Genomic DNA, 12413 nt, shown 5'->3' with positions numbered 1-12413 from the left:
AGCAAAAAGCTGAACTCCCATCATTACCATGAAAGCAGTGTGAGCATATTATCATATAAAGCAGAGAGAAGGGAAAATCAGAATCAGAAATACTTTAATAATCCCAGAGGGAAATTACTTTTGTTACACGCTCTAGTTACAGTTTTACATGATATATACACACATCCAACTATACAATATAATAAAGATAAAAAATAAGAATAAAAAGAGATAAAATATATATACACATATAGCTCTTCTATATATATATCTGTACGTATATCTATGTATATGTAAAAACCTAAATCCAAATAGAGTGAAAAGTCCAATTAAAGTGAATAAATCCAAGTAAGGTGATACGTGGCGTGCAAAAGTAGTGCATAAATGTCAATTACAGAGGGGGGGCTGAATCACCTGAGGGAGGCGTTATATAGGTTGATGACCACAGGTAGAAATGATTTCCTGTGGCGCTCTGTGGTGCATCTGGGTAGGAGGAGTCTTCTGCTGAAGGAGCTCGTCTGCTGGACCAGGGTGTCGTGGAGAGGATGTGAGTCATTGTCTAAGATCGTGGAGAGGATCGTGGAGAGGATCGAGGATCGTGGAGGAAAAAAGCTCTCAACACAGCTAGATAAAGATGCTGATGCATCACTGAATGTGAAAATAAAACGGGAAGCTCACATACATCCTTCAGCAATATTTTAATGAAGAACATAAATAAATTATGTGGCTGTTACTCCTTAAGTCTGATTATCGAAGGTCTATTGGTTTTAAAGTTATTATTTCTGATAAATTACAAAATTCTGTTAATTTAAAGTCTTAAATAGTTTATAATTTTAGTGCTTTATGAAAATAGTGCAGATAGGGCCATGTTTTATATCCTCCATTGAGTATGGTTATAATAATAAAAGTTGAAGAGGCAAGTAGTGAAATAAATTACAGTGATTCAATGTTAAAACAATCATTGAAACTTAATGTAAGAAGGGTAGAATAACACAGGCTTAGATCTTGTGAAAATATCCCTGAAAGAGAGGACATAGTTCACAGTAAAAGCTGAGCCCATAGCTATGTCTAGCTGAGAAATTGGAGTTAACATGGAAAAGCCAACTCAATGTTCTGTAATCAAAAGTGTTGATGGCAGGAGGGCAGCTGGTGTTTCCCTCCATCATGGTGTCGCAGTCAAACAGCAACAGATCAGATGAAGCTGCTATGATGAGAAAATGCAGGGACAACATCAAGTGATGGGAGAATAGAGATAGATTAAAATGGAATAATGAAAGTGGTCCATATGTCCTCCAAAAGTCTAAGTCTATAGCAGCATAACTATAGCGATAGCTCAGGATAATCTAGGCCGCTCTAACTATAAGCTTTATCAAAAAGAAAAGTTTTAAGCCTAGCCTTAAAAGTAGACAGGTTGTCTGCCTCACAGACTAAAACTGGTAGTTGATTCCACAGGAGAGGAGCCTGATAACTAAAAGATCTGCCTCCCATTCTACTTTTAGAAATTCTAAGAATCACTAGTAAACCTGCAGATTGAGAGCAAACTGCTTAGTTTGGAACATAAGGACCAATCAGATCTCTGATATAAGATACAGTTTGGTTATTTAGGTCTTTAAACGTGACAACCAGGATTTTGAATATTCCTTCTCACAAATAAAATAGATTAATTGTTCTCAAGTTTGTTAGTGTTGTCATCATTTTTTGCTTGTTTTGATGAACCGAGGAAAAACAAGATTTGAGGTAAAGGAAGGTGGTGGGTCAGAAGCTGGAAAGAATTTTAACCACATATAGTAATTCGCCCTGAACCTTTATCTCCAGAATTGAATTACTCTGAACCTCCAATCTCCCTTTGATCTTTGCATTGTCTGTGTTTTGACATTGAGAGTCACCCAATACATCCCGCCTCTGTCTGCAGAAGTCTTGTCAACCTCTGAAACATAAATTATTTGTAAGAATAAGCCAAAAGCTGATTAGTCTTTTCCTGAAGCTTTAGTTAATATAATTAAGGCTAAACTAAAGGTATTTTTTTAGATAAAGAAATGCTGACTTTAAATACTGCATTTACAGCAGAGTCATGACCAGACATCAGACCCAGATTGTATCCTGGATTTCTTCCCCAAACGTCAGTTTTTATCACAGCCATTACATTATAAAATAAAATGAAATCCTGTCAAACTGAAAGAAAACATTTTATATTGACAGACATTGAATAAATGTAACCAGATGTAAACACACAGGAGCTGACATAGCTGTCTCATTAAGATCTGAAATGATCCACATTTCTGCCTAGATGTGACTGTTTTTATCTCAGTTTTCGTACATAAACTTGATAATAATTCAGGCTTGGAAAGAAAAACTAAAATTTTTCAACATCACTTTTAGTTTTTCTCTTGACTAACAGCACTGTTCTGTGTTTTTGTATCTTTTATCATTCAGATGCAGAGGGAACTGAACAGCAGAAGAGGGGAGGGCACCGACGTCAAAGATGGCAGCTTAGCCCACAGAGGAGTGTTCTCACCTCAGGAAAGTCCGTGCAACGCGCCACGGTCCCCTCACACTCCTCAGTCCCCCTGTTCGTCCACTCCTGTGCCTGTGCCTCCCACGCGCTCCCACTCAGACTCTGAGGCTTTACTGGGTGAGCAGGGGGCTGCAATGAGGCTCAAGGGCCCCACAGAGAACCTGTTTCTGGATGCCCTGACTCTTGACCCCATTAGTGGTCTGGAGGTCCCTCCCCCCTGCCGACTGGAGAGTGAGAAGCGGTTTCCCTGCATGAATGAGGTGATGCTGTTAGCTGTTTAGCATTTAGTTGCATGTCTCCACCTATATTTAGCTGTATTTTGCTTCTCAGAAGCCAGACTTTTATTTCCAACTGTTTTATTATTTAACCTTAAGTTTTTTTTTTTGAATGAATGTTTAACTATCAGCATCAAAGCTAAATTAGTAAACGACTTGAGAAGCTTACAACCATAATGTCATGATTTTGAGCTTTTACAAATTTATCAACATAAAGATCCCCATAAAAGTGTGTTTAAATATCCTTTTGCAGTTTCCACTTGGATAAGGTGACCAGATTTCTGAAATCAAATCTGGGGACATTTCTTGCTCGTGGATAAAAATCAATACATCTTATCGAGATGAAATTAGGAAACGGGGACAGTAATGGTTTCATATATTTTTACATATTTATTAATATTTAAACAACAAAAATCAAGTGTAAAAGCCAGGAATGTGCCTTTCCAAACGTTTAGTGTATCCTAAGATTAATAACATGAATAGTGTTATTAGTAGAAAACTAGAACTGTGTCTCTGGTTTGTGTCAAAGGGGTGGGGGTGGGAGCGGAGGGGTCAAGGGTCATTAGCAGGGCTTTCCAATTTTGTTGGGCTCAAAGAGCTCTGCCGCCTCCTAAGGGGAGAGTGACATGAGGAAAAGAAATTTAGAAAAGTAAATACAAACATTTATTCTATGCCTGTGGCTGTCTGTTGAGACAGAGTTCCCCCACCTCTTCAAAAAAGTGCAACAAATACTTATTCTGTTTACATCTACTGTACATACCTATAAGAAATATTTTTTTTTCTTCATTAACATAAACAAAAAACAAGTAGTAGTCAAGCCTGCAGGTAAAGGTTCATATATGTTTCTTACTGTCACCTAGCCAGATCAGGGGCCTGTGTGTCTCAAAGTAGCAGGTTCATTTTTCCTACTAACCTGAGTATACAGCCACTCTGTGTTCCACAGCATACTTTGCACACTACATCACTCAATATGTTAGTTTATCACTCAAATCATGTCAACGCTTTATCACTTGAACTGTATTAATACATATTATACATTTTAAATGTTTGAAACAGAAATATTAACTGAACAGGGTCTGAGGCAGTGGCCCTGGTAATTTGGGTAAAATAATATAAGAGAAGACATAGCAAGTAAAAAGCAAAATAACCTTTTTAAATATCTTAAACAAGTTTAACCATTGAACAGCAGAATAGGCTTAACATCAACACAATGTATATAATCCAAGAATAGTCCATATTTATAAACAGCAATAACATATACATATATAATTTCCCAATGGAAATTCTGATTATAATTTCTCCGTAAAATGACACTTCCTCTTCTTTGAAAGAGCCATCTGGTCATTCAGTCTTGTCTGTTTTCTTCCCTCTCCACCTTCACTTTTGTTTCTAGCCCTCTTCTGACTTCTGCCTGCTCTCTGCTTTACTCCTCAAAGTAAATTTTTCTCCCTTCTTGTCAACCGTTTTTTCTATCAGAGTTCCTAGTTTCCTCCTCTCTCATTCAATCTCCTTTCTGTCTTTCTATCTTCTTCCTCACTCCTCCAGCATCAATCTTACATTATTCTAAAACAGAGACATTATATAATCAAAATCACCTCCAAAAAAAATTAGGATGTGCAACATGAAAACTTATTATTATTAATATCTCATCTAAATACTAAAAATGCTAATTACCACAATATTAGGTGCTACAAGCAAAAACCACATAATAAATGAACATTAAACAGGTGGTTATCTCTTCCTCCATCATTCTCAGATCATGTAGATCTTGTCTTATTCAGTTCTCCTGTTACTGACTCCTATTTTTTCTCAAGGAACTTTCATATATATCCAAACTGAGCAGTAAAAAAGCACACCAAAAACTGGAAGTCTATGCTCATAAATCACAACCATAAATCATCAAAACAAATCGAAATAACTCTACTTATAATAACTATCTGAAATATAAACTAAAGGTCACCTATCCATTCTAAAACATCTTTATACAAACCAAGGGCGTAGGTTTGATTTTAACTTTGGTAGGGACACGATTGGTCGGGTGTCATTGGTGCTATGCAATATGCACGCCCTTTTTTATGCTCGATGTGAGCATCCGTACTGATAAGAGGAATTCAATGTTAAAAGAGAAAAGCATAATTTTGCTACATTAATAAAAATTAAATAAAAAAAACACTACACTCATTAGATGCTGTTTATCAATGTTTGAAGCATTAATTGATTATTTCAATAATCGTCAACTAATTTAATAATTGATTCATCATTAACTGGAGTATAAAGACTCTAAAACATAATATAAATGTAAAATGTGTCTTTTTCCAACAGAGCAACCCACTTAGATCAGTAATTATACCAAAATTGTAAAACTACAATACATATATATAATCAAAATTCTCCATCCAGAACTCCTCATGTGGAAATATTTTAGTTTCACCTGGTTTATTTAGACGTCACCTGAAGCACTGAATGGCAGCTGCTTCACCTACAAGTTGCCCTGCATCATTATTGCTGGATATCTGTGTTTCCTATAATCATATAATGTATAAGTGCATTTTTAATAGTAAAGGATTAAATGTAACACAACCTTTTATCATTGTCCTATATTGCTACTGTCTGACTGTATAAATAGCTCCTTATGTATATTTTCTTTTTAGTGGCATCATCTACAAACACAACACTGAGAATGAGCCTAAGTTTATTAAAATATAAAATCACTTTTAACAATTATAAAAGACAATATAACACTATCTTATCTGTAATTTAATAATATCCAAAATAAACAGTCAGATTCCAGCATTTTTACCAGACATTAATGTTTGTACTAATTTACTTATAGACTGTGTGGAAATCTATGTAAGATAAAATCAATGTTAATATTTTTCATCTGTTTGTTCTTCTCTTTATCCTATTTCTAGAAGTATAAATAGTCAATTAAATTATTATTATTATTTGGAACCCTAATTATGCTTTTTAAACGATATACAGCAGATGTTTAGCCGCCATTTCTTGTTGTTTTCCTCTATAAGAGAAATAACACCTGCTAATAATTATACCTGAACTTCCTCAGAGTCATCAAAAAATGAAACCAGTAACAGCAACTAAATATTGGTAAAAAGGAAACCGTCACATTTTCTTTTTTAGGTGGCTGTGGCTAAGAATCAGAAATGTTGATGGCTTACAGCCTTTATTTGCCCATTTTGTGTCTTCAGAACTCCTGGCTGACTCAGAATATTTCGTTTTATAAAAGAAAAAAAAAGGTTTTTGTTTTTTAGTGTACATGATATTCATTTTTTTTATTGGGACTAGTTTCATAGTCTAATATTAATTGTAGTAACCGCTGCATTCTAGTGTGAATAAATTTTCAATGTTGTGCTCCAAGCACAGCGGACTAGAAAACAGCCAATCAGAAAGAGAGAAGGCGGGACCTAAGGCAGAACAGCCAATGAGAGTGGAGTTAAACAGCGCAGCACAGTTCAATGCGCTGCTAGGTGAAAGGAACAGGAGAGACCAGGCAGAGGAGCTGCGAGAGGAAAAGAGCCACTGCTGTAAATTATAAACATGTTGCTCACATCCAATTATTGGTCGGGACAATTAGGACGGTTCAAAACTTTGGTAGGGACATGTCCCTATGGTCCCTATGCAAACCTACGCCCATGATACAAACCCTTGTTGATCCCTGGAGAACCAGCGTACCAGATTAGCGCCTTACAAGGAGTTTTCAATCATTTTGCTACATTTTAACCCAGCGTCTTTTACTCATGCTCAACTCGTGGTCTTGTCTTACTTTTTATTATTGTTTTAACCTGGACACAAACCAAACATTTATCACAAGATCAGCCCGATCAGAATAAAATAAATTGATTAACACACCATCACTCAGCGTAGCTCCCCATCAGTTGCCACAGGTTGTAAAAAACGAACTTCCACTTCTTCTTCTTCTTCTGTTTTAAAAGTGATGCGCTCTTCTTCTTTTTTGTGTTTTAATGGCAGCTAACATCCAAAAGGATAATTTACCGCCCTTCTAGTGGTGCGCTCTGTTCCTTATCTTTATGTTATCAGCAGCGCAACCAGCTACCGTAATACCTATTTTTGCGCGCAACAGCTCTACCGTAATAACAGTCTACACGCAACATTTTTCGCCTCGGTAAAATCGGGGACATTTCCGGGGACAGCTTTAGCCGGGGACAGGTGGTCCAAACGGGGACAGTCCCCGGAAATCGGGGACGTCTGGTCACCCTACACTTGGACCACCCACTAGCTATAGTCATTAACAGGCTTGTGACCTAACTCTGACAGAATTTATGCCCACTCCTCCTGGCAGGATTGGTAGAATCCATTTAAATGGGTATTGGGACACAGTACTGAAAGTGCTCATGCACAGAAAAAGATGGCTTACGGAAAGAGCACATAGGACAGCCTTACTTAAACATATCATCGGAATGATTGACAATTAGGAGGACCACTTATTTAGATGATCCACCTGGAAATAAAAGATAGCCCTCTATACCTTTAATACACCATTACATAATTAAAGGTACCATTTATTTCACACATTATTAAAAAATAAATGTGTATTTAAGTAAACCATGAAATAAATATATGAACCATTAAATAATTAAATGTAACTTATCATCAAATGTTAATTTAAATGAAAGATTTGCCATTGGATAACTAAATAAACTTTTTTACAACATTGAATTTATAAATATAAAAATATTTTGAAAATAAATTCATTCAGATATACATTTAATTCTGTGATGATTTATTTCCTTGCATTTAAACGTTTCACTTCATCATCAAATTTAGAGAGCTGGATTAGGATGGTATCCATAGAGACCCTGAACCTTAAGCCATATTTTCCTAAAAAAAATAGCGATCTTAGAGTCAAAAACAGAAAGAATTTGTCTTGCTGGGTGAGGAGAAGCAAATCAGACATCAAGGTTTCAATGGAAGCCCTCCTATTCCTGCCTTTATGTAAAAAAGTCGAATATTGAAATTAATTTTATAATTTAAAGTCTGTGGATTTATTTGCAAACTTATTATTTAGTTTTACATTTAATAATTTAATTGTACATTTAATTGTTTAATAGGACTTTTAATAATTTCATGGTAGATTTTTGTGTTTTACAGTGTATTTAATTATTTAGTTGGACATTTAGTGCAACATTTATTTATTTTATGGTGTGCTTGTTTATTTAATTGAAGGCATATTCTAGTCAATTTGAATAAGGCAGATGAAAGTAAATGTAATGCCTGCGCAGGTTACCCTTTCAAAAACCTGTTTTATATTTATATTTTAGATTGCATGTTTATTAGTTCACTCTAATTTGTCCATGTTTTAATGCCCTGAGTATGGGAAAACATTTAGCGTGTTGGAGTAAAACCCGGGAACCACCAAACCTGCAATCTTCCAAGATCAGAAAAAAAGAGTTGGTCAATTAAGAAAGAAGCCCCGGCTCCAAAATCAGCTCCTTCAAGCTTGACTGAAATCTTACATTTCACCCCACAACATAATTGATTGGTTGATTTTATTGATCTCACACTGGAGAAATGTACTCGTTACATCGCCTCAATAGTCAAAAAGAAGAAGAAGGTGCCAAAACTACAGTATATATAGTGCATCCACATATATATATGACAGCTAAGGTCTCTTATTTTGCAGTATTATTGTACAGGGTAATTACACAGGGTATTTACATGGGTATTTATATATAGCTATTGCAAAGGGAATCAAATATAGAAAAAATCTAAACAAAACAAAAACAGGTTATTGCACTGGGTATTAAATAGTAATTGCGCATTATACATTGTATAAGTTATTGCTGTTATGGTGTCGCATTGTAGAGTCTGGTGACAGCAGGGATGAATGACCTGCGAAAGGGCTCCTTTTTAACAAACAGGGTGTAAATGTCTTTCAATAAAGGAGCCGCTCAGCTCCTCTATACACTGGTGCAGAGGGTGTTGTCCATGATGGATGTAGGCTTGGACAGCACCCTCCTCTCAGCTACTTCCTCCACTGAGTCCAGAGTGCAGCCAAGGACAGAATCGGCCTTTCTAAACAACAATAAACAATTTAAACCGTCTTTTGAGGAGCCTTGTGGAGAGCACTGAACACTTAAGAACATTAACTAACTGTTAAACATGGTAGTGGTTGCATCATGCTGCTTCTAGTGAAATATATATTTCCAGAGGACTAATCGACACCTAGACAGAAGCACGCCGTCCACAGCTGGAGGTTTAAAAGGGTCCAGAATAGGTGAATGGACGTGTTAATGGAAAGTTCTGTGTTTACACCTTGAAGCTTTCTCTCTCTGGTTCTTTTTCCTATAAAAAAAAAATGAGATCACTCAGGACAAACTCTTCAAATAACATTTCATAATGTATATGTATTAAATAACCATGAGACGTGACAACAGATTTTGATAGAAATGTAGAAATGAAGTGACCCTCCCTTGCAAATTCCTACGAAGAAACTTGGTTATAACTTAACGATGGCTAGAATGTTAATTTGGCAAGTATTTTTTTTGTCTTATCACTTGATTTTTAAAGTATTGGAATTGAATTCCCTGTTAGTAAACAGAGTTTTCTCTTTGTCTGCTTTGTTTCAGGCTCTTAATGAGATCTCAGAGGATGAAGATGTTCATGGATACCCAGAAGAGGAGACGAGAGAAGGTGGAAGTCTCCTCAGGTGAGAGTTCAAGTAGATCCCCAGTCAGGCTGTTTCTGCATGTTTGCACTAGATGGATGACAGAGAACTGGGATGACTGGCTGTAGGGTATCCAAGCTTTTACTGCATTTCTCTTTCTCCTACAGACATGTCGGCCCGCTCAGATTCTTTCTGTTGGTTCTGTTAGCTTTTACTTGAAGTGACTTACAGAGTGTCTCTGGTGAATTTTATTTGGAGTTTCCTTTAAGCCATGATAGAGATCCACATTACTGCCATGATGAATAATTCAGGCAGATTTAAAATATTAAGAAGAGTTGATTTGCCTGGCAAAATAAAGAAAAGACGACAAATGTTTTGTTAGAATTACCCATCCTCATGGGGAATATGATATGTAAAGCAGACGAGCCCCCCCACAATGCTGTGAGAACATTCTAGGCGTAATGAATGACTTATTACTCACTTATGGGGTTTAGTGGAAGTTTGATTTTGATGGGGTTTTTCATTTGTTTTTTCTATTTAGAGCCAAGTCTGTGTGCTCCATGAGCGACTTCCAGCGGTTGATGGACAGCTCGCCGTTCCTCCCCGACAAGACACGCCCTGGCGGCCCAGATCGAGACGACATCACCCCACCACTCTCTCCAGATGACCTGAAGTACATTGAGGAGTTCAGCAACAAGGGCTGGGGTTTCCCTGGTTCGCCTTCTGCCCAGGGGGTGTTGACGGGCAGACTCATCAAGGAAGGGGAGGCCAGTGCTGAAACGCTTCAGCAGACCTCCTGGTTCCTGACCACCAGCGCGACCCTGACCACCAACACCCTGAGCAGCCCTGAGCACTGCCACAAGTCCCCGCTCAGGGGCAACGGGGCTGGGGTTGGAATTGAGCACTATGGCGTTCCCATCCTCCACAGTCCAACCAGAGATGTGGCAGCTGAGCGCACCACAGTCCAGGACCCAGATGCTCTGTATTCCAGGGGGAGCAAAGCAAGGACTGGAGGAGAGGCTGTCATTGGAGCCAGTGGATCTGACGAGGTGTTCAGCAGTCCCCGGTGGCCCTGTCTCCTGGAGGGTGGGGGACTCAGGACTTCTCCCAGTCAGTCTCCTATCTGCTCCTCTGTGGGCTATGCTTCCTCACTGGAGCTTCAGCTCCAGAAAAATCTGAGTGATGACATGAAGGAAGTAGCCATATCCGTACGAAATGCCATTCGCTCCCCACCTGGGCTGGCGGTGCGCGACAATGCCTGTCAGACCAACGGATTCACCACACGAGGAACCCAGACTACCCAGACCATAAGTGTAGGTCTACAAACAGACCTGCTGCGGAACCTGACCAGCAGCCCTCACCGCTGCCTCACACCCAAAGGCGGCAGCACCCCCATCTCATCTCCATCACGCAGCACCAGGAAGGTCCAGTACTCCCCGGTGGTCCAGAGCAAGTTCGAGAGACCCTGCTGCTCACCCAAATATGGCTCACCCAAGCTGCAGCGTAAACCATCCACATCCAACAAGAACGAGGTACCCAACAACACCCGGGCCCCCACGCCCACCACCCCTCAGAAGGGCAACGGTGAGTCGGCATGGGCCCGCTCCACCACCACCAGGGACAGTCCCGTCCACACCACCATCAACGACGGTCTCTCCAGCCTCTTCAACATAATCGACCACACGCCCGTGGTCTACGACTCCCTGCAGAAGTTCAACAAGTCCCCAAGCCGCTCCAGACCCACGCCCCCGCCCACAGCAGAACCCAGCCCTGCTCACGGGGCCCTTGTAGGAGACCCCAGGAACATGCAGGACTGCATACGGATTGCCAGGGGGCGTTCCCCCAGCCCAGTGCAGCTGATTGTAGAGACTCAGGGGGACAAGAACCCTGAGGTGGTCAGCATCCGTCAGGATCTGTCCGCCCCGCCGGGCTACACGCTGGCTGAAAACGCAGCTCGCATCCTCAACAAGAAGCTGCAGGAGCAGAACTTTAAAGAGGAGCGAAGGCTGCAGGGGGGAGGACAGGGAACCCACAGCAGGGACACCAGCAGGCAGGCGGAGTCTGACAGAGGACAATCTGGATGTATGGAGGTAAATATACAGACGCCCTGGATTCATCGTTTCATCATTCAGTTAATCTGGGGCCCATGTTTTATGACACATGCTGATATTGCTGACATCGTCTCGGATTCCGTTTGAAGACAAACTTATTCAGTTAGAGTCAAGATTATAATATGCACTAAATGTTTATGTTTGTTCTGTTCTCAGATCGAAAGCACTGACTGATGCAATGGTAATGTTAAAATATTTAGTGCTCCTCATAAAAAAACTCAGCCTCTCTCTACTGCTGCATGCTAAGAGTTTCTTCTCTCTGTGTCTTCGGCTGCTGGTAGTCTTTCCTCTGTGCACCAAGTTTCTCTGTAGCCCAACTAAAATATATTTGTGGGGCTGATGACTGAAGCTCTGACAACAGTGATCTCACACTTGCCTAGAATTGCAGTTTAAAAGGCTAGGTGATTAATCATATATCAACGAAGTCTAGTTAAATCTTCAAGTAGAATATTTCAGCAGTAGGAGTTTGAGTGTTTTGATGAAATCGGAACTTTAGCCTGTCAGTCTGGCCCTTTTTAAAAACACATATATAAAACATGTAATCGCAATAAATACAATAAATGATCAACTGTTTCACTCATGTTTTAAAGCGGGTCTAAAAGTCAGAGATGAGACGACAATGATGGTCCATCCGATGAAAGTATAAGTTAACCAGTCAACATCTATAGCAGAAAGAAAGTGAATTTCTGCCAAAAAAAAAAAACATAGCAGACAGCAATCAATTTTGATGATTCCATAAGAACATACAAATGTCATTTTTATAACATAGACCATAAAACCAGTCATAAATGATCATACCATTATTATACCATTATAGAAGACGGAAAATACGCAGAATGGAGAAAAATGACAGATCTCTTATTAATACAACAATTATATGGTAAATAGCC

General features: G+C 39.1%; 1 protein-coding gene across 4 annotated transcripts in view; it reads left to right on the top strand.

Moving 5' to 3' along the window:
* The window catches only part of LOC119787170 (microtubule cross-linking factor 1), a 103572-nt gene that overhangs the window by 80337 nt on the left and 10822 nt on the right, over positions 1-12413 (top strand). For 3 of the 4 annotated variants that reach the window (XM_038290817.1, XM_038290816.1, XM_038290818.1), the window contains 3 exons: positions 2413-2754; positions 9375-9454; positions 9954-11502. In XM_038290817.1, the coding sequence (XP_038146745.1) occupies positions 2413-2754; positions 9375-9454; positions 9954-11502 (1971 nt within the window). Of the gene's footprint in view, positions 1-2412; positions 2755-9374; positions 9455-9953; positions 11503-11679; positions 11705-12413 lie in introns of all 4 variants that reach the window. The other variant, XM_038290819.1, reaches the window with a different exon arrangement.

The sequence above is a fragment of the Cyprinodon tularosa genome, unplaced genomic scaffold (genome assembly GCF_016077235.1).
Source record: "Cyprinodon tularosa strain WSP-4 unplaced genomic scaffold, ASM1607723v1 ctg29, whole genome shotgun sequence".
Lineage (NCBI taxonomy): Eukaryota > Metazoa > Chordata > Actinopteri > Cyprinodontiformes > Cyprinodontidae > Cyprinodon > Cyprinodon tularosa.
Note: the sequence above shows the minus strand (reverse complement) of the source record. Positions and strands in the feature narration are given on the sequence as shown.